Source organism: Oncorhynchus masou, chromosome 18 (genome assembly GCF_036934945.1).
Source record: "Oncorhynchus masou masou isolate Uvic2021 chromosome 18, UVic_Omas_1.1, whole genome shotgun sequence".
NCBI classification, from domain to species: Eukaryota; Metazoa; Chordata; class Actinopteri; order Salmoniformes; family Salmonidae; genus Oncorhynchus; species Oncorhynchus masou.
The window spans coordinates 5518081-5541729 of record NC_088229.1 but is presented as its reverse complement, the minus strand read 5'-3'; the positions used below and the strand labels follow the sequence as shown (position 1 = coordinate 5541729).

The 23649-nt window shown below is 42.8% G+C and overlaps 1 protein-coding gene across 1 annotated transcript in view; it reads right to left on the bottom strand.

Moving 5' to 3' along the window:
- Positions 1–16442: 16442 nt before the first annotated feature.
- The window catches only part of LOC135503857 (nociceptin receptor-like), a 125495-nt gene continuing 118288 nt past the window's right edge, over positions 16443–23649 (bottom strand). Inside the window, exon 4 of the mRNA XM_064922026.1 lies at positions 16443–17331. Coding sequence (XP_064778098.1) covers positions 16805–17331 — 527 coding nt within the window. The 3' untranslated portion in view covers positions 16443–16804. The remainder of the gene's footprint in view (positions 17332–23649) is intronic.

Here is a 23649-nt window from a genome sequence, read left to right as displayed (position 1 = left end):
TACCTCCTCATGTTGGTGACATCCAGGTGTCTAGAGAGACTCCATCTCCTCCAGAACCATTCCTCATGGAGAGGGGGACTACCTCATTTTAAATTTCATAGCAGGCTTGGAAAGGTTGTAGATTAACCTGGGGTCTCTGGGGAAGAGGGATGTCCATCTCCCTGTGGAGAGGGGAATCTCGCTCCATGTGGAGAGGGATATCTGTGGAGAAGACTCCTCTCCATGTGGAGAGGGGAATCATCTCCCTCCATGTGGGAGAGGGTGTGGAGAGGGGGATGTCTTTACCCTCCCTGGAGTGGGTCCATGGGGAACAGGGATGTCTTTACCCTCCCTGTAGAGGGGAACAGGGATGTCTTTACCCTCCCTGCAGAGGGGAACAGGGATGTCTTTACCCTCCCTGTAGAGGGGAACAGGGATGTCTTTACCCTCCCTGTAGAGGGGAACAGGGATGTCTTTACCCTCCCCTGTAGAGGGGAACAGGGATGTCTTTACCCCCCTGTAGACAGGGGAACAGGGATGTCTTTACCCTCCCTGTAGAGGGGAACAGGGATGTCTTTACCCTCCCTGTAGAGGGGAACAGGGATGTCTTTACCCTCCCTGTAGAGGGGAAGAAAGAGAAAGGGGGGGCTTAGAGGATGTGTTTGTGTTTGTCTGTGCGTGTGTGTGTGTGTGTGTGTGTGTGTGTGTGTGTGTGTGTGTGTGTGTGTGTGTGTGTGTGTGTGTGTGTGTGTGTGTGTGTGTGTGTGTGTGTGTGTGTGTGTGTGTGTGCGTGCATGTGAATGTATACATGTGTATGAATAAATTAGACCATATCTACAGAGAAAACAACCGCACCCAAATACAGTTGACAAAATGTACAGGTATGTCTCTGATTCCTCTTGTAACCCACCTGGAAGACACAGCCTCTCTCTCGTTTCTGTCACCCTCTCAGATTACGGCCCTGTTCTCACCATCATCCTTCACCAGGTGAGAAAAGGTGGAAGCACAGAAAGTTGCCCCCCAAAAAAGCACCTGGAAACACCTGGATGATCATCAAGACTCTCGGAAGAATGTTCTATGGACAGATGAGTCAAAATAATGACTTTTTTTTGAATGACACGAGTCCCTGGCAAAAAACCAAAACACTGCTTTCCACATTAAGAACCTTAAGCATGGTGGTGGTAGTGTGATGGGTTGGTGATGTTTTGCTGCCTCAGGACCTGGACGACTTGCCTTGACTGAAGGAACCGTGAATTCGGCAGGAGAATGTCAGGCCAATCCATCTGTGAGCTGAACCTGAAGTGCAGCTGGGTCTTGAAGCAAGACAATGTTCCAAAACACACAATCATGTCTACATGAAAATGGCTAAAAAAAGTAACACGTTTTCGGTTTTGCAATGGCTTAGTTGTAACGGCCGTTGGTGGAAGAAGGTGAGGACCAAGGTGCGGCGTGGTGCATGTTCATCATTTATTAAACACTAACACTAAATACAACGTAACAAAAGGACCAACTGAAACAGCTCCTTCAGGTACAAAACAGAAAGCAACTACCCACACCACAAAGTATGGTGGTGTGGTTCTCAATGGTTCTCAATCAGTATGGTTCTCAATCAAAGACAACGATAGACAGCTGCCTCTGATTGAGAAACCACACCCGGCCAAACAAACACAGAAATCCAAAACATAGAAAATGAACATAGAATGCCCACCCTAGTAACATCCTGGCCTAACCAAAATATAGAATAAAAAACCTCTCTATGGCCAGGGCAAGACATTAGTCAAAGTACAGACCTAATTCCAATTGAGATGTTGTGGCAGGACTTGAAAGGAGCAGCTTATGATTGAAAACCCACAAATGTCTCTAATTTAAAGCAATTGTGTGTGGAAGAGTGGGCCAAACGTCCTCCACAGTGATGTGAGAGACTGATCAACAACTACAGGAAGAGTGGGCCAAACGTCCTCCACAGTGATGTGAGAGACTGATCAACAACTACAGGAAGAGTGGGCCAAACGTCCTCCACAGTGATGTGAGAGACTGATCAACAACTACAGGAAGAGTGGGCCAAACTTACTCCACAGTGATGTGAGAGACTGATCAACAGCTACAGGAAGAGTGGGCCAAACTTTTTTTATTCATAAGGTCTTTCCTGCCCTACCGGCTAACGTCTCCCGTCTACCGTCTACCGGCTACCGGCTACCAGCTACCGGCTACCGGCTACCGGCTACCGTCTACCAGCTACCGGCTACCGTCTACCAGCTACCAGCTACCGTCTACCGGCTACCGGCTACCGGCTACCGGCTACCGGCTACCGGCTACCAGCTACCGGCTACCGGCTACCGATGTCATTCTTCTGTGATCTGCTCCATGCGGCAACCAGTGAGAGCTGTACACTCCCGCTGCCTGCAGACGATATTCCACTGAAACTACGGCCACGTGTGCAGCTCACATGTGAATATATTTCAGGTGTTTTGCTCTTGATTTCATAATCGATAAGTTGTATACCTCCACTAGACTACTTTGATATACGCAACAGAAGGGATTGAGAAGTGAGTATAGGCAACGGCCACTGAAAACGAAGAGGGGTAGAGCCGTAGAGTCTAGAGCCGCGTAGAGCCGCATATCTGTGTATAGTTGCGTATAGCCTCCACTACACATCTGGCCCTTGTGTTGTACTAAAATGCTCTCTCCTACATGAGTGTGCTGGTATAACGCTGGTATAACCAGCTGGTATAACCGTCCTTTCTAAAAGCCTGTCTGAGCCCGGTCTCACCACCGAAGGTCTCACCACTGAACTATAGGTTCACCCTGAAGCTATAGGTTCACCACTGAAGGTCTATAGGTTCACCACTGAAGGTCTATAGGTTCACCACTGAAGGTCTATAGGTTCACCACTGAAGGGTCTATAGGTTCACCACTGTAGGGTCTACCACAGGGTCTATAGGTTCACCACTGAAGGATCTATAGGTTCACCACTGTAGGGTCTATAGGTTACCACTGTAGGGTCTATAGGTTCACCACTGAAGGGTCTATAGGTTCACCACTGTAGGGTCTATAGGTTCTGCATGTCTATATCGAAGGTCTATAGGTTCACCATGAAGGTCTATAGGTTCACCACTGTAGGGTCTATAGGTTCACCACTGAAGGGTTGTTCACCACTGAAGGTCTATAGGTTCACCACTGAAGGTCTCACCTATAGGTTCACCACTGAAGGTCTATAGGTTCACCACTGAAGGTCTATAGGTTCTCCACTGAAGGTCTATAGGTTCACCACTGTCACACTAAGGCCACTAATGAAGGTCTATAGGTTCACCACTGAAGGTCTATAGGTTCAACACTGAATATATTTCAGGTGTTTGATTTCACCACTGTAGGGTCTACAGGTTCACCACTGAAGGTCTATAGGTTCACTCACTGAAGGTCTATAGGTTCACCACTGAAGGGTCTTTGTCTATATACTGAAGGTCTATAGGTTCACCACTGAACTATAGGTTCACCACTGAAGGATCTATAGGTTCACCACTGAAGGTCTATAGGTTCTCCACTGAAGGTCTATAGGTTCACCACTGAAGGTCTATAGGTTCACCACTGAAGGTCTTAGGACTGAAGGGTCTATAGGAGTATATAGGATCACCACTGTAGGGTCGGCCACTGAAGGGTCTATAGGTTCACCACTGAAGGTCTATAGGTTCACCACTGTAGGGTCTATAGGTTCACCACTGAAGGGTCTATAGGTTCACCACTGAAGGTCTATAGGTTCACCACTGTAGGGTCTATAGGTTCACCACTGAAGGGTCTATAGGTTCACCACTGAAGGTCTATAGGTTCACCACATGTAGGCCCTATAGGTTCACCACTGAAGGGTCTATAGGTTCACCACTGAAGGTCTATAGGTTCACCACTGTAGGGTCTATAGGTTCACCACTGTCTGGTATAAGGGTCTATAGGTTCACCACTGGTATCACCACGCTGGTATAAGGGTCGTTCACCACTGAAGGTAGGTTACCACTGTAGGGTCTGTTTACCACTGAAGGGTCTAGGTTCACCACTGAAGGCTATAGGTTCACCACTGAAGGATCTAAGGCCTGAAGGTCTATTGGTTCACCCTGAAGGTCTATAGGCATGAAGGTCTATAGGTTCACCACTGAAGGTCTATAGGATCACCACTGAAGGGTCTATAGGTTCACCACTGTAGGGTCTATAGGTTCACCACTGAGGGTCTATAGGTTCACCACTGTAGGGTCTATAGGTTCACCACTGAAGGTCTATAGGTTCACCACTGTAGGGTCTATAGGTTCAACACTGTAGGGTCTATAGGTTCACCACTGAAGGTCTATAGGTTCACCACTGTAGGGTCTATAGGATCATCACTGAAGGTCTATAGGTTCACCACTGAAGGGTCTATAGGTTCACCACTGAAGGTCTATAGGATCACCACTGAAGGATCTATAGGTTCACCACTGAAGGTCTATAGGTTCACCACTGTAGGGTCTATAGGTTCACCACTGAAGGGTCTATAGGTTCACCACTGCATGTCTATAGGTTCACCACTGTAGGGTCTATAGGATCATCACTGAAGGTCTATAGGTTCACCACTGAAGGGTCTATAGGTTCACCACTGAAGGTCTATAGGTTCACCACTGTAGGGTCTATAGGTTCACCACTGAAGGGTCTATAGGTTCACCACTGAAGGTCTATAGGTTCACCACTGCATGTCTATAGGTTCACCACTGAAGGTCTATAGGTTTATCACTGAAGGGTCTATAGGTTCACCACTGTAGGGTCTATAGGTTCACCACTGTAGGGTCTATAGGTTCACCACTGTAGGGTCTATAGGTTCACCACTGTAGGGTCTATAGGTTCACCACTGAAGGATCTATAGGTTCACCACTGTAGGGTCTATAGGTTCACCACTGAAGGGTCTATAGGTTCACCACTGTAGGGTCTATAGGTTCACCACTGTAGGGTCTATAGGTTCACCACTGAAGGGTCTATAGGTTCACCACTGTAGGGTCTATAGGTTCACCACTGCAGGGTCTATAGGTTCACCACTGTAGGGTCTATAGGTTCACCACTGAAGGGTCTATAGGTTCACCACTGTAGGGTCTATAGGTTCACCACTGTAGGGTCTATAGGTTCACCACTGTAGGGTCTATAGGTTCACCACTGTAGGGTCTATAGGTTCACCACTACACTAACCTGTATATGCTAAACAGCAAAAAAAGAAACGTCCCCTTTTCAGGTCCCAGTCTTTCAAAGATAATTCGTAAAAATCCAAATAGCTTCACAGATCTTCATTGTAAAGCATTTAAACACTGTTTCCCATGCTTGTTCAATGAACCATAAACAATTAACTCCTTCGATATAGGGGGCGCTCTTTTAATTTTTGGATAAAAAAACGTTCCCGTTTTAAACAAGATATTTTGTCACGAAAAGATGCTCGACTATGCATATAATTGACAGCTTTGGAAAGAAAACACTCTGACGTTTCCAAAACTGCAAAGATATTATCTGTCAGTGCCACAGAACTTATGCTACAGACGAAACCAAGATGAAATTTCAAACAGGAAATGGCCCAGATTCTGAAGGCGCTGTGTTCCAATGTCTCCTTTTATGGCTGTGAATGCGCCAGGAATGAGCCTACACTTTCTGTCGTTCCCCCAAGGTGTCTGCAGCATTGTGACGTATTTGTAGGCATATCATTGGAAGATTGACCATAAGAGACTACATTTACCAGGTGTCCGCTTGGTGTCCTCCGTCGAAATTATTGCGCAATCTCCACTTTTCCATTCGGTTCAGAGAAGAAAGGCATCTGCCACAAATGATTTATCATCGAATAGATATGTGAAAAACACCTTTAGGATTGATTCTAAACAACGTTTGCCATGTTTCTGTCGATATTATGGAGTTAATTTGGAAAAAAGTTTGGCGTTGTAATGACTGAATTTTCGTTGTTTTTTCTTAGCCAAACGTGATGAACAAAACGGAGAGATTTCTCCTACACAAATAATATTTTGGGAAAAACTGAACATTTGCTATCTAACTGAGTCTCCTCATTGAAAACATCCGAAGTTCTTCAAAGGTAAATTATTTTATTTGAATGCTTTTCTTGTTTTTGTGAAAATGTTGCCTGCTGAATGCTAGGCTAATGCTATGCTAGCTATCAATACCTCTTACACAAATGCTTGTGTAGCGATGGTTGAAAAGCATATTGTGAAAATCTGAGATGACAGTGTTGTTCACAAAAGGCTAAGCTTGTGAGTGAATATATGTCTTTCATTTCATTTGCAATTTTCATGAATAGTTAACGTTGTGTTATGCTAATGAGCTTGAGGCTATGATTACATTCCCGGATACGGGATTGCTCGACGCGAGAGGTTAATGAACATGCACCTGTGGAATGGTCGTTAAGACACTAACAGCTTACAGACGGTAGACAATTAAGGTCACAGTTCTGAAAACTTAGGACACTAAAGAGGCCTTGCTACTGACTCTGAAAAACACCAATATAAAGATGCCCAGAGTCCCTGCTCATCTGCGTGAACATGCCTTAGGCATGCTGCTAGGAGGCATGAGGACTGCAGATGTGGCCAGGGTAATAAATAGCACTGTCCATACTGTGAGACGCCTAAGACAGCGCTGCAGGGAGACAGGACATGCAGCTAATCGTCCTCACAGTGGCAGACCACATGTAACAACACCTGCACAGGATCAGAACATCTGATTATAATCTCCACCCGGCACAGCCAGAAGAGGACTGGCCACCCCACATAGCCTGGTTCATCTCTAGGTTTCTAATCTCCCCCCGGCACAGCCAGAAGAGGACTGGCCACCCCACATAGCCTGGTTCCTCTCTAGGTTTCTTCCTAGGTTTGGGCCTTTCTAGGGAGTTTTTCCTAGCCACCGTGCTTCTACACCTGCATTGTTTGCTGTTTGGGGTTTTAGGCTGGGTTTCTGTACAGCACTTTGAGATATCAGCTAATGTACGAAGGGCTCTGTAAATAGATTTGATTTGATTTTTGATTTGAGGCTGAAAGAGGCTGGACTGAGGGCTTGTAGGCCTGTTGTAAGGCAGGTCCTCACCAGACAATACCGGCAACAACGTCACATATGGGCACAAACCCACCGTCGCTGGAGCAGACAAGACTGGCAAAAAGTGCTCTTCACTGACGAGTCTCGGTATTGTCTCACCAGGGGTGATGGTCGGATTCGTGTTTATCGTCGAAGGAATGAGCGTTACACCGAGGCCTGTACTCTGGAGCGGGATCAATTTGGAGGTGGAGGGTCCGTCATGGTCTGGGGCGGTGTGTCACAGCATCATCTGCCTAAGCTTCTTGTCATTGCAGGCAATCTCAACGCTGTGCGTTACAGGGAAGACATCCTATTCCTCATGTGGTACCCTTCCTGCAGGCTCATCCTGACATGACCCTCCAGCATGACAATGCCACCAGCCATACTGCTTGTTCTGTGTGTGATTTCCTGTAAGACAGGAATGTCAGTGTTCTGCCATGGCCAGCGAAGAGCCCAGATCTCAATCCCATTGAGCACGTCTGGGACCTGTTGGATCAGATGGTGAGGGCTAGGGCCATTCCGCTCAGAAATGTCTGGGTACTTGCATGTGCCTTGGTGGAAGACTGGTGTAACATCTCACAGCAAGAACTGGCAAATCTGGTGCAGTCCATGAGGAGGAGACACACTGCAGTACTTAATGCAGCTGGTGGCCACACCCAGGTTTCAATAGGCCATAAGATACAAATGTTTCAAAATGCACTGTAAGATAATGAGGGGGGAAGGGCTCATAATAATGGCTGGAACGCAGCAAATGGAATGACATCAATGTGTTTGATGTATTTGATACCATTCCACTGAATCCGCTCCAGTCATTACCATGAGCCCGTTCTCCACAATTAAAGTGCCACCTCCTGTGAAGTAGTGTATATATATTTGTCTCATTTTGTCTGTCATAGTTGAAGTGTACCTATGATGAAAATTACAGGCCTCTCTCATCTTTTTAAGTGGGAGAACTTGCACAATTTGGTGGCTGACTAAATACTTTTTTGCCCGACTGTATTTGTTCTGGCGAAATGCTTTTACGAGCTGACTGAACGGAAGCTGAACGGAAGCTCACTGAAAATTAGGTTTGTCTCAGGAATCTAGGTTTGTCTCAGGAAGAAATGACAAGTCCTGACTGTCCGAGACCGATTCAAGACCGAGACCATACCACAACACTGTATTCTGTATAGAAAAATGTAATGCGTCACCCAATTAATTATGCAAATATTTAAAAAAAAACATGCCTTCTTACTAGGTTATTCAAAAATCAAATACAAATTCACTAATTGTGTAAGCCGACTATCACGGATCCTTCCGGAACTTTCATTACGCACACCTGTCCCCTAATTTGGGAAATAAACACCCCCTATTACTCATTCCTGTGCCTGTCTCCTGAACCTTTCATACCAACGTGACACCGTCCTGCACCATACTCAAAGGCGACTACTCAAATTTGTTTGATTTTGGAGTATAGGCTGGACCAATTATATACCAAAAACATCTTGTTTTTCTGCAGTAGTGTATTGTAAAAGGCAACTATCATAATTTTAATTCTGATACTTTTTTGGGGGGGGCTTGGGCTCATAAACTGTTATATGCATATGCATAAGCTCTAATATGCATATGGGTAAGCTCTAATATGCATATGTATAAGCTCTAATATGCATATGCGTAAGCTCAAATATGCATATGGGTAAGCTCTAATATGCATATGCATAAGCTCCAATATGCATATGCATAAGCTCTAATATGCATATGCGTAAGCTCTAATATGCATATGCATACGCTCTAATATCATAATATGCTAATATGCATATAGGAAGCTCTAATATGCATATGCATAAGCTCTAATATGCATATGCATACGCTCTAATATGCATATGCATGCTCTAATATGCATATGGGTAAGCTCAAATATGCATATGCATAAGCTCTAATATGCATATGCATAAGCTCTAATATGCATATGGGTAAGCTCTAATATGCATATGCATCAGCTCTAATATGCATATGCATCAGCTCTAATATGCATATGGGTAAGCTCTAATATGCATATGCATCAGCTCTAATATGCATATACACGTTTTGAATGAATCATCTTAGAAAGCACCTTCCATTTTATTGTTTCAGGCTTTGAAACAACGTCCAGAACAACTATGTTTTACACGGTTTCAACTTGCAGTTGAACCTCTTTCTTCAAATTGATCCTCACAGGGTTAGTTTTAAAAGTACTATAGGCTTACTGTCTCGATTATATTGAAATGTTTTTTTGTTTTTTTTTTACGATTGCAATTGCATTAGAGGGACAATAGAGCAGCATGAGTACCAGGTCATTAGGACCTGATGGGCATAAAGTTGGGTACTACCAAGGCATGTCCAGAGTGCATAAAAGGAGATCACCGTCACTCAAAGACCACATGGAGTTTTACTCATGACTGCCAGGGTGCCGGTAACATGGTCACCACAACAGCCTGAATTCAAAATAGATTCAATTAATAAAAAATACCCCTCTAAACACAATTCCCCCCCCTAACGACAAAGTGAAAACATGTTTTTATAAATGTTTGCACACAAATTATGATTAAATATAGAAATAACTCATTTAAATAAGTATTCAAACCCCTGAGTCAATACTTCATTACAGCTGAGTTTTTCCACATCTGGATTTTACAATACTTTCCCATTGTTATTTTTTTTTATTGTTCATGCTCTGTCAAGTTGGTTGTTGATCATTGCTAGACAGACATTTTCTGGTCTTGACATTGATTTTCAAGCCAATTTAAGTCAGAACTGTGAGTAGGCCACTCAGGAACATTCCATGTCATCTTGGTAAGCAATTCCAGTGTAGATTTGGCCTTGTGTTTAGGTTATTGTCCTGCTGAAAGGTGAATTAATCTCCCAGTATATGGTGGAAAGCAGACTGAACTAGTGCTTATAGCTGTATTCCATTTCTTTATCTCATAAAAAAACTGCCTTTTTCTTGCCGATGACAAGCATACCCTAGCATACCCAAGCATACCCTAACATGATACAGCCACCACCATCCTTGAATACTTATTGACTGAAGATATTTCAGCTTTACATTTTTAATTTCTAAAATGTTCTACAAACAAAATTCCACTTTGGCATTTAGGATGTATTTTGGGTAGATCAGTGACACAACAAAATTGAATCCATTTTAAATTCAAGCTGTAACACAATAAAATGTGGAATAATTAAGTAATAAATAGCAATAAAGCTCCAGTGCTCTCTAGCATGCGTCAAATCAAATCAAATCCTATTTACCTTACCGTGAAATGCTTACTTACAAGCTCTTCTATAAAATATTTAGTAATAAAATGTCTTGTTAGGTCAAATTCTATTTTGAATACCCCATTTTTTTGTTGTTTCTTCAGACAAAACTAATTATTTCACTTATTAAAACATCGTGTTTTGCATTCATGTCACTGGTGTTGAGTAACCATCATTTTCATCTGCTGGTGTTCTCTCAGGAAAATAGGATTCAGAAACGGTTGTTCAGCTGTCCCCATAGGAGAACCCTTTCTGGTTCCAGGTGAATCTCTTTTGTTCCATGTCAAACCCTTTTTTGGTTCCAGGTGAATCTCTTTTGGATTCTATGTAGAACCTCTGTTGAAAGGGTTTGACCTGGAACCCAAAAGGGTTTGACCTGGAACCCAAAAGGGTTTTACCTGGAACCCAAAAGGGTTTGACCTGGAACCCAAAAGGGTTTGCCATGGAGCCCAAAAGGGTTTTACCTGGAACCCAAAAGGGTCTGACCTGGAACCCAAAAGGGTCTGACCTGGATCCCAAAAGGTTTTACCTGGAACCCAAAAGGGTTTTACCTGGAACCCAAAAGGGTTTGCCATGGAGCCCAAAAGGGTTTTACCTGGAACCCAAAAGGGTCTGACCTGGAACCCAAAAGGGTTTTACCTGGAACCCAAAAGGGTTTGCCATGGAGCCCAAAAGGGTCTGACCTGGAACCCAAAAGGGTTTTACCTGGAACCCAAAAGGGTTTGCCATGGAGCCCAAAAGGGTTTTACCTGGAGGCAAAAAAAGGTTTCTCCTATGGGGACAGCTGAAAAAAGCGTCACTTGTATCATTCAAAGCAACATGAAAAGGAGGAGCTCATTTAAGCTGTACGCTGTTTTGAACTTATTTTAGGTGGGTTTATTAATTAAGACGAGGGTTGAAGAATTTCGGTAGCTTTCCCAAAATCCACAGGTTTTCTAGAAATCCTACCTAGTTGGAGGATTCACAGAATTCCTGCTTATTCCTTCCTGGTTCCGAGAATCTTCCAACCAGCATTTCTGGACAACGAAGTTACCAGAAACTTGCAACCTTAATCCAGACAAGTTTGAATGTCAGTTAGCATTGTATTTCGCTTTGTATTTAGCATTGTCTTTAGCATTGTATTTAGCATTGTATTTAGCATTGTATTTAGCATTGTCTTTAGCATTGTCTTTAGCATTGTATTTAGCATTGTATTCAGCATTGTATTTAGCATTGTATTTAACATTGTATTTAGCATTGTCTTTAGCATTGTCTTTAGCATTGTATTCAGCATTGTATTTAGCATTGTATTTAGCATTGTACACCATCTCCTGTCTAGCATTTTTGGAGTACGTAGCAATGCTAATGTAATACATGGACGCAGCTAGCGGTGCTCTCAACAGCATGAGGTAAATCGAAATATGATGTACAACTTTATTTTAGATGAACTAGCCCTTTAAGTGGTTATGCTTTGGGATGATAATAAAGGTTATATTATCTGATTAGAATAAAACAAAAACAAAGGATACTTCCCACCACAACCATTTTATTCACATGCAGATAAAAATATAACATTTTAAATTCAAGCTTCTGCAATATTCTTTAGCATCAACAACAAGCTGGCTGGGATATAAGCTGTCTTTAGCATTAAAAAACAAGCTAACTAGCATATAAACTGTTTTTAGCATCAACAACAAGCTGGCTAGCATATAAACTCTCTTTAGCATAAAAAACAAGCTAACTAGCATATAAACTGTCTTTAGCATCAACAACAAGCTGACTAGCATATAAACTGTCTTTAGCATTAACAAAAAGAGGTCTAGCATATAAACTTAGTTCATCATCAGCAAATGAACCACAAATTAATAATAATAAATAGCTACGTAAAATGCAGTTCACGAGTAAACGTACTGTTACAATCTTCATTACAGCAACAACCATTCATGCAAAAACACAGTTTTGCTCTTTTAATAATAATGGCAATAATTATTTTTGCTAGATTTGGATTTTTGATAATAATACTCTGTTGACATTCAAGTGGTCTGGACATGTGAAAATAATGGCAGGACTAAAATTCCATCAACTTTCCGTGAAATCCCTTGTATTCAAGAAAAACCTGGTTATAAGATTCCTGGAATACCCAACCAGGATTCTCGAAAAACCTGGGAATTTTGGTAAAGCTTCCGGAATTTTGTAACCCTTGTAAAGATTCTCCCTGTACATGTAGAGTTAGCATGTACAGACTCATGTGATAAATATACACCAATAACATTACTAAGCACATACAGAAGTTTTACGAGTGTCTGAGATAGATGATTGGAACAACACTTTTACATACTTTTATATAGCACGTCTATGTATACAGAGTAACAACACATGATATATACAGTGTGACACCATGTTATATATACAGAGTTATTCATGTTATATATACATCATATACAGTGTATCAAAGTATTCACACCCCTTGACTTTGTCCACGTGTCATTGTGTTACAAAGAGGGACTAAAATTGATTGATTTTAATTTACTTTTTTTTTTTATCTACACAAAATACTCTGTAAGAATAATTCTAATATTTGTCCCCAAAAAAATCATAAAAAAGTAAAACACTAATCTATCTTGATTAGATAAGTATTCAACCCACTAAGTCAATACATGTTAGAATCACCTTTGGCAGCGATCACAGCTGTGAGGGTTTATAGGTTAGTCTCCTGGATTGTGTAACATTTGCCCATTATTCTTTCAAAATTCTTCACGCTCTGTCAAATTGGTTGTTGATGAGCGCTAAACAACCATTTTCAGGTGTTTTTCAAGCAGATTTAAGTCAAAACGGTAACTCGGCAACTCGGGAACATTCACGGTCTTCTTGGTATGCATCTCCATTGTAGATTTGGCATTATGTTTTAGGTTATTTTCCTGCTGAAAGTTGATGGAATCTCCCAGTATCTGTTGAAAAGCAGACTGAACAAGGTTTTCCTCTAGGAATTTGCCTGTGCTTAGCTCCAACCCCATCATTTTTTTATCCTGAAAAACTCTCTCGACTACAAGCATACCCATAACATGGTGCAGCCACCACTATGCTTGAAAATGTGGAGAGTGTTACTCAGTAATCTATTGGTCTTGCCCCCATTATAACACTTTGTATTAAGGACAAAAAGTGATTTGCTTTGCCACATATTTTGCTGTATTACTTTAGTGCCTCGTTACAAACAGGAAGCAGGTTTTGGAATATTTTATTCGGTACAGACTTCCTTCTTTTCACTCTGTTAATTAGGTTAGTTTTGTGGAGAAACTACAATGTTGTTGATCCCATCCTCAGTTTCCTCCTGTCACAGCCATTCAACTCTATAACTGTTTTAAAGTCACCATTGGCTTCATGGTGAAATCCCTGAGCGGTTTCCTTCCTCTCCAGCAACTGAGTTAAGAAGGACGCCTGTATCTTTGTAGTGACTGGGGTGTATTGATACCATCATCCAAAGTGTAATGAATAACTTCACAGCTCAAAGGGATATTCAATGTCTGCTGTTTTTATTTGTACCATCTACCAACTGAGTTAGGAAGTATGGCTGTATCTTTGTAGTGACTGGGTGTATTGATACCATCATCCAAAGTGTAATGAATAACTTCACCGCTCAAAGGGATATTCAATGTCTGCTGTTTTTATTTGTACCCATCTACCAACTGAGTTAGGAAGTATGGCTGTATCTTTGTAGTGACTGGGTGTATTGATACACCATCCAAAGTGTAATGAATAACTTCACCGCTCTAAGGAATATTATATTTCTACCAATAGGGGCCCGTCTTCGCGACGCTTCAGGGAACCTCTATGGTCTTTGTGGTTTAATCTGTGTTTTAAATTCACTGCTCGACTGAGGGACCTTACAGATAATTATATGTGTTGGTACAAAGACGAGGTAGTGATTAAAAAAATCATGTTAAATACTATTACTGCACATAGAGTGAGTCCATGCAACTTATTATGTTCCTTTTTTGAGCAAAACGGTTGAATACTTATTGATGTTCCAGCTTTTATTTTTTAATAGTTTTTTATCCAAGTTTTTTAAAATTCAAAAAACATAATTCCACTTTGACACTACGGGGTCTTGTGAAAAAACAATCTCAATTTAATTTTCAATTCAGGCTGTGACAACGTGTGGAAAAAGAAAAGGGTGTGAATACTTCCTGAAGGCATATAGAAGAACACCGTGTTACGTATCCAGGGTAACACCGTGTTACGTATCCAGGGTAACACCGTGTTACGTATCCAGGGTAACAACGTGTTACGTATCCAGGGTAACACCGTGTTGCGTATCCAAGGTAACACCGTGTTGCGTATCCAGGGTAACACCGTGTTGCGTATCCAGGGTAACACCGTGTTACGTATCCAGGGTAACACCGTGTTACGTATCCAGGGTAACACCGTGTTACGTATCCATGGTAACACAGTGTTAAGTATCCAGGGTAACACCGTGTTACGTATCCAGGGTAACACCGTGTTACGTATCCAGGGTAACACCGTGTTACGTATCCAGGGTAACACCCTGTTACGTATCCAGGGTATCCAGGGTATCACCGTGTTACGTATCCAAGGTAACACCGTGTTACGTATCCAGGGTAACACCGTGTTACGATCCAGGGTAACACCCGTGTTACGATCCAGGGTAACACCGTGTTACGTAGATCCAGGGTAACACCGTGTTACGATCCAGGGTAACACCGTGTTACGTATCCAGGGTAACACCGTTACGTATCCAGGGTAACACCGTGTTACGTATCCAGGGTAACACCGTTACGTATCCAGGGTAACACCGTGTTACGTATCCAGGGTAACACCGTGTTACATGCATCCAGGGTAACACCGCGTTACGTATCCAGGGTAACACCGTGTTAGGTACCCAGGGTAACACCGGGTTACGATCAAGGTAACACCGTGTTACGATCCAGGGTAACACCGTGTTACGTATCCAGGGTAACACCGTGTTACGTATCAGGGTAACACCGTGTTACGATCCAGGGTAACACCGTTACGTATCAAGGTAACACCGTGTTACGTATCCAGGGTAACACCGTGTTACGTATCCAGGGTAACACCGTGTTACGTATCCAGGGTAACACCGTGTTACGTATCCAGGGTAACACCGTGTTACGTATCCAGGGTAACACCGTGTTACGTATCCAGGGTAACACCGTGTTACGTATCCAGGGTAACACCGTGTTACGTATCCAGGGTAACACAGTGTTACGTATCCAGGGTAACACTGTGTTACGTATCCAGGGTAACACTGTGTTACGTATCCAGGGTAACACCGTGTTACGTATCCAGGGTAACACCGTGTTACGTATCCAGGGTAACACCGTGTTACGTATCTAGGGTAACACCGTGTTACGTATCCAGGGTAACACCGTGTTACGTATCCAGGGTAACTTTTTTTATTTTTTTATTTATTTAACTCGGCATGTCAGTTATGAACAAATTCTCATTTACAATGACGGCCTACACCTAAACCAACGCTGGGCCAATTGTGCGCCGTTCTATGGGACTCCCAACCATGGCCAGATGTGATATAGCCTGGATTCAAACAAATTATAGTAAAAAATATATTTGCTTCATTTTTACAGGACGACAAGCAGAAAAACACGGAGCATCAGGCAGCATCATCATCTGCAATTATTTCATCAACAATGAATAATAAAGGCTTCAACAAGCAAGTCTCTGTTGTGTTGTCCATTCCTACACAATACCTGCATTCCTACACAACACCTGCAAGGTGATACAAAACAAACAAGGAAAGTTACAGTACAGCACCATCAAGAACTGACACACTTTATTCCAGGATAGTGGATAGTATTTATACAGACTTTGTTTGGTATTTTTAAGGCCATGGAATCAGACAAATTGTTTCTCTCAAACAAAATAAAACAGGAATAAACTAATAACACCCACTTAAAGTAATTACCTACAGCGTAGAAACAAACAAAAAAGCATCTATAAAAGAAACATTTAAAAAATGACCACGACAACATAATTAATCAACCAATCAACAGACTCAGAATTGAGATAAGTGTGAGAAAAAACTGTTGACATTCGTGTAAATTGTCCATGAAGCACATAGACCTAAACTCTGAACTTAATCGTCCTGAAAATGATTAAACCAATTAAATAAAGACAACATGACATACATGTTAATAACATCCATGTTCCCTAAAGACACAGAGAAGCCCCTTAGTCCCTAGTAGAAGGTCCGTTAGACTACCTAACCCTGCTGTTAGGCCTCCAAACAGCTCTGGCCCAGATCTGGCTACAACCAGGCCATTCGGACAGTGCCCCTGCCTTGGGCCACCTCCGGTCCTCTTCCTTGGCCTGTCCCCGTTTGGCCCCAGCCCAGGGGGCCGACATCCTGCTAGAGGGTAGTGATCTGGGTGAGCTCCATGTTGGAGTTCCCTGTCCTTTGGTGGTGGTTGTTCTGGGGTTCCTGGCAGACCAAGGGCAGCTCCACGCCTAGTCATGCGGGATTTGTATTCCCATCCGCCGTCTTGCAGTTGTAAGCCACCTCGCGAGCGATGCTCCTCATCCGACCCGACTGCTGCCGGCTGTCGAGGCGGAACGGACCCGGGTGGCAGAACTCCCTGAAGCACCTCTTGAAGTTCTCGTCCAGGAAGGCGTAGAGGACTGGGTTAAGACTGCTGTTGACGTAGCCTAGCGCGATACAGAAGTGCATCAGGGCCATGGTGAGGAGGCTACTCAGGTTGAAGCCCAACGACTGGGCCAGAGCCATGATCTGGACTGGGGTCCAACAGACCACGAAGGCTGCCACTACGACCAGGACCATGCGAGTGATGCGGTGCAGGTTGCGGTCCTTCTCCTTGGAGCCGGACAGGATGCGGACGCTGCGAAGGCGCTTCACCATCAGGCTGTAGCAGACACTGATGATGGCCACTGGGATGAGGAAGGAAAAGAGGAAAACGCAGGTGCCGAACACCGGGTCCCAGTAGCTACGAGGGTCTGGGAGGACTACGATACACTCTACACCTAGGAGGAGGACAGGGCATATGTTAGGGGTTAGGACACGAGGGTTAAGGGTTAGGACATAGGGTAGGGGTTAGGACACAAGGGTTAAGGGTTAGGACATAGGGTAGGGGTTAGGCCCCAGGGGTAAGGGTTAGGATATAGGGTAGGGGTTAGGACACAAGGGTTAGGACATAGTTAGGGTTACTGTAGGGGTAGGGGTTAGGACACAAAGGTTAAGGGTTAGGACATAGGTTAGGGTTACTGTAGGGGTTAGGATACCACACCTACAGGGACAGGACACAGAAGAAGACCATTGTCCAATATCTACAAATGTCCAACAGAAATGTGTTTTCTGCTCCCAACCCCACATCCTGTACACACACCTAGAACCAAGGGTTTAGCACATAGGACCAAGCGTTTAGTACATAGGACCAAGGAATTAGTACCAAGGACCAAGGGATAGTATATATGACAAAGGGATTAGTACATAGGACCAAGGGATTAGTACATAGGACCAAGGGATTAGTACATAGGACCAAGGGATTAGTACATAGGATCATGTGATTAGTACATAGGACCAAGGGATTAGTACATAGGACCAAGGGATTAGTACATAGGACCAAGGGTTTAGCACATAGGACCAAGTGTTTAGCACATACGACCAAGGAATTAGTACATAGGACCAAGGAATTAGTACATAGGACCAAGGGATTAGTACATAGGGCCAAGGGATTAGTACATAGGACCAAGGGATTAGTACATAGGGCCAAGGGTTTAGTACATAGGACCAAGGGTTTAGTACATAGGACCAAGGGATTAGTACATAGGGCCAAGGGATTAGTACATAGGGCCAAGGGATTAGTACATAGGACCAAGGGATTAGTACATAGGGCCAAGGGATTAGTACAGTAGGAGGATTGAGCAGAGAGGATAATCAATCAAATCACTGCTAGGAATTCCGTCTATTTGCATCACTCAAAAACACATACCACTGGGTGAAAGGTGTCAATATCAGGGGTTTACCTTTATCTATATATTTCCAGATAGCTGACATTTTATTAAAAATAAGGAGTAGACATTCTCCAGATACTCATGTCCTTAATTCATTGAATATGCGGAGCTAGGATATTCTCTGTAATGGGACAGATTCTACATGCATTCAATCCAGACCTCTGAAATCTCCCTGCTACTGTATGAGTCCAAAAAGATATCTGGGGTTAGACACGTTCAAGGCACACACATGATGCGCATGCCGCAGAGCATTATTCCTCCTCCACCAAACTTTACAGTTGGCACTATGCATTTTGGCAGGCAAAGTTCCCCTGGCATCCGCCATACTGTGATTCATCCATCGGACTGCCAGATGGTGAAGCGTGATTCATCACTCCAGAGAATATGTTTCCACTGCTCCAGAGTCCAATGGCGGCGAGCTTTACACCACAGCTGACGCTTGGCAATGCGCATGGTGATCTTTGGCTTGTTTGCGGCTGCTCCGCCATGGAAATCCATTTCATGAAGCTCCCGACGAACAGTTCTTGTGCTGACGTTGCTTCCAGAGGACAGACGATTTTTACGCACTAACCACTTGGCAGTCCCGTTCGGTTTAGCTTGTGTGGCCTACCACTTCGAGGCTGAGCCGTTGTTGCTCCTAGACGTTTCTACTTTACAATAACAGCCCTGGGGCAGCTCGAGCAGGGCAGAAACTGACTTGTTGGAAAGGTGGCATCCTATGAACGTGCCACTGTAACAAGTATAATTTCAGACCGTCCCCTCGCACATACCCGAGCGCGAACCAGGGACCCTCTGCACACATCAACAATAGTCACCCCTCGAAGCATCGTTACCCATCGCTCCACAAAAGCAGCGGTCCTTGCAGAGCAAGGGGAACTACTACTTCAAGGTCTCAGAGCGAGTGAAGTCACCGAATGAAACGCTATTTAGCGCCGCACCAACCGCTAACTAAGCTAGCCGTTTCACATCCGTTACACCACGTTGAAAGTCAATGAGCTCTTTAGTAAGGCATTCTACTGCCATTTTTTGTCTATGGAGATTGCATGGCTGTTTTATACACCTGTCAGCAACGGGTGTGGCTGAAATAGCCGAATCAAAAGATTTGAAGGGGTGTCCACATACTTTTGTAATAGTCTATTTGTCTAAAATTCTAATATATTCTAATATATTTAATTGGTTTAATCATTTTCAGAAATGGTCAACATGCTGATGTATCGAAGCCTTTCTACTAAGGTATGAAGGAATACCCATCTTTTCAGAAACGTATCAAAATCTGTACCTGTTCATGTATGTATTCATATAGGGGCGGCAGTTTAGCCTAGTGGTTAGAGCGTTGGACTAGTTACCGGAAGGTTGCAAGTTCAATCCCCCGAGCTGACAAGGTCCAAATCTGTCGTTCTGACCCTGAACAGGCAGTTAACCCCACTGTTCCTAGGCTGCATTGAAAATAAGAATTTGTTCTTAACTGACTTGCCTGGTTAAATAAAGGTAAAATAAAAACATTTCTCAAAGAATTTATAATATCAATAGATATCATTACATGATTTGTAATATTCATCCTCGTATGTCTGATCAAAAAAATGGGTGAAATACGATTCATTAAATGTCCAGATCCCAAATTATTTTACTTGTTCAGGACAATTTGATTTGAATGCAGCAAGTGTACAGGGGAGTTCCCTGACAAATCCCCTTCTTTCTTCTCATTGGCTCTGAGGCCGACGATATGCCCCCCAAGACAGACAGACAGTCCTTTCTCACGAGAGTTAGACTTTGCTGGTCACGTGTAACAAGGAAATGAACAAGAATCAGCTGGAGCTCGTGTACAATGTCGTCACTAAGTTACAGCAGCCACACATATGGCTAAACCGCAAGGATAAAAAGCATGGAGGAGGAGGTGTTATGGTGTGGGGGTGCTTTGCTGGTGACACTGTTTGTGATTTATTTAGAATTCAAGGCTCTAACCAGCTTGGCTACCACAGCATTCTGCAGCGATACGCCATCCCATCTGGTTTGGGCTTAGTGGGAGTATCATTTGTTTTTCAACAGAACAATGATCCAACACACCTCCAGGCTGTGTAAGAGCTATTTGACCAAGAAGGAGAGTGATGAAGTGCTGCATCAGATGACCTGGCCTCGATAATCACCGACCTCAACCCAATTGAGATAGTTTGGGATGAGTTGGAACGCAGAAGGAAGAAAAAGCAGCCAACAAGTGCTCAGCATACGTGGGAACTCCTTCAAGACTGTTAGAAAATCAATCCTCATTGTATCTGTCCACGTTCAACAACAGAAGAGAGTGTCTATTTGGGAGTCATTATATCTTCTGTTGTTGACCGTAGACAGATGGAATGACTCTCAAATAGACACTCTCTTCTGTTGTTGATGCCTTTTCACTCACAAAACAAAACAAATCAACATATAAATAAATTGCATAACACAATCCAAAATACACTCAAAACTCAACACCTTGAGGTTGAAGAGCTGTCCACAAGCTTTTAATTCTGATTTTTTTTTACCTTCCTCAGGGTATAATCACTTTGATATTTGCTTTGACTTTTCTGACAGCCTGCCTTTTAAAACTGCCTCTAAACCCAAGCAGCTGAGAACTCTTGACAGCCCTATAGCTCTGTAATACAAAACACAATTCAGTTCAGGGGATATATATATATATATATATATAAACATTTACGAACCCTGACTTGGCAGACTGAAGGGAGCCTGAATCAAATCAACTGCAAAAAACGATTTCTAAGTTAATATTTTTTTTTAAAGAACCACTTGTCACTGTTGGGAAGAAGAAACATCTCTCTCTCTCTCTCTCTCTCTCTCTCTCTCTCTCTCTCTCTCTTTATCTGTCTCTCTCTCTCTCTTTATCCGTTTATTTAAAATTTTTAAAAACATCCTTCCTTTTCTCTCTCTCTACTCTCTCTCTCTCTTTATCTCTCTCTCTTTATCTCTCTCTCTCTCTATCCGTGTCTCTCTCTCTCTCTCTCTCTCTCTCTCTCTCTCTCTTTATCTGTCTCTCTCTCTCCCTCTCTCTCTCTCTCTTTATCCGTGTATTTAAAATGTTTAAAAACATCCTTCCTTTTCCCTCTCTCTCTCTCCCTCTCTTTCTCTCTCTGTCTCTCTCTCTCTCTCTCTCTCTGTCTCTCTCTCTCTCTCTCTCTCTATCCGTCTCTCTCTCTCTCTCTCTCTCTCTCTCTCTCTTTATCCTCTCTCTCTCTCTCTCTTTATCCGTCTCTCTCTCTCTCTTTATCTCTTCCTCCCTCTCCCTCCCTCTCTCTGGGGTGATTATGAAGATGCTCGCATATCCAGTTCAAAGCTTCTATCTAGGATGCATCCCAAATGGAACTCGAATTCTCTATAATGTGCACTACTTTAGTGCCATTGTCAAAAGTAGTGCACTAAATAGGGAATAGGGTTTCATTTGGAACATAACCACATGACATTAAACATGTCTTCCCACTCTGTAGTTCTGAGAGCTCATCCGAACCTGAATGTCTTCTTACCCTTTAGTTCTGATCCGAACCTGAACCCTTTGGGATTATTATTAACACGCTAGCCTTGTCCCAAAATGGCACCCTAGTCCCTATTTAGTGCACTACTTTTGACCAGAGCCCTATGTCAAAATTTAGTGCGCTACATAAGGAATAGGGTGACATTTTGGGATTAATCCTCACATCTATTCCAGTAAAGTGCCTCTCCTGACAGCTGGATCAATGGCACGTCCTGTTTCTGCCTAGCTGCAGCACAGCTAGGAAACAACAGTACAACCCCACACCTCACTAACCTCAACGGTCACACCTCAGACTCCGCTGCAGTTACAAAAGGAGTCCCCCAGGGCTCTCTGTCCCTTACTGTTCATCATGTAGCCTTGCCTTGCTGCAGTACAGTACAAAGCCTGTCTGTTTGTCCCTAAAAAACCTTCCTTCCTTTCCTTGCTCCAGTAGCTAGCTAGCTAGATGAGGACGAGATCATTTTCACACTGCGATCAATGCTCCCTTGTTGTTTGTCGGTGACAAAGTTGAAAATTGATTGCGGATGTAACCAGTGTCACTGTATCGCTTCTCTCACTGTCCCTGTCGATACCTCGGCTTGAACTAGTGTCCCTCTGCTCACTAAAAAGGATGCCAGTGGCAAGTTAAATCCACTTCAATTTCAATCCGTGACAAGGAGTCTCTCTTTGTTATTTGCTGAACTCAACATATGCACTACCAGGCAAAAGTTTGGACACACCTTCTCATTCAAGGGTTTTCTTTATTGTTTTTTACTATTTTCTACATTGTAGAATAATAGTGAAGACATCAGAACTATGGAATAACACATATGGAATCATGTAGTAACCAAAAAAGTGTTAAACACATAAAAATATATTTTATATTTGAGATTCTTCAATGCAGCCACCATTTGCCTTGATGACAGCTTTGCACACTCTTGGCATTCTCTCTAAGTCTAGATATTAGTCTCGGTCGAGAATAGTATTTTTCCAATTTAAGGAAAATTGCACATCTTTATTAAAAGGTAAACAATGAAAATCACTTTGTAACAAAAACAACGACCATTCATATATCATTCAACAGTAAAGTGAACTCTTTGCCTTGATGACAGCTTTGCACACTGGCGTTCTCTCTAAGTCCTCTTTTTAAAGTGAACTCCAGGGGTAAATAAAAGTCAAAATAACTCCGTTCCCTTTGAATGAGGAATCAACTCTTTTGCCAGATCACTTCACCTGTTTTGTGGTCCGAGTCCTATTTGCATTCACATTGATTTGTATAGAAAGGTACCAAGATCTTTTTCCAACATTCACTCAATGCATTCTGGGTTTTTACCATGAGCAGGACGAGCCATTCCATCAGAATGTTGTCATCACACTGATAGATATATACTTATATTTTGGAAGCTAGTAGATGACAAATATTGTCTCACCTAATTGTAATCAGAAGATACTATTAACATGTATAAAAATTATTGGTAACGGAATGAATAGCAGAATAATAACTGCAGATTAAATAATGCTGCAATTGAAAAATGTAAAGGTAGGCTACTGCCCCTTTAAGAGCAAGAATGGCCTTAAAGCCATACAAAGGGATTCTCACCAAATACAGTATATTGTCTTCTCACACTTGTCAAACTCCACAATCAATAAACACCTTAAAGCTCTCTTTGCCTATAGATCACAACTTGCAGACAAATAATCTGAACAGAATAAACTGCTGGAATTTATCTGCATCCTTGACAATCGCTAATCAATATCCAAAAATACCACGTTTTCTTCATCTTCTCTCTATTGTGACACCAATGTGAGGGGTTATAACAGTAGTCTAGTGT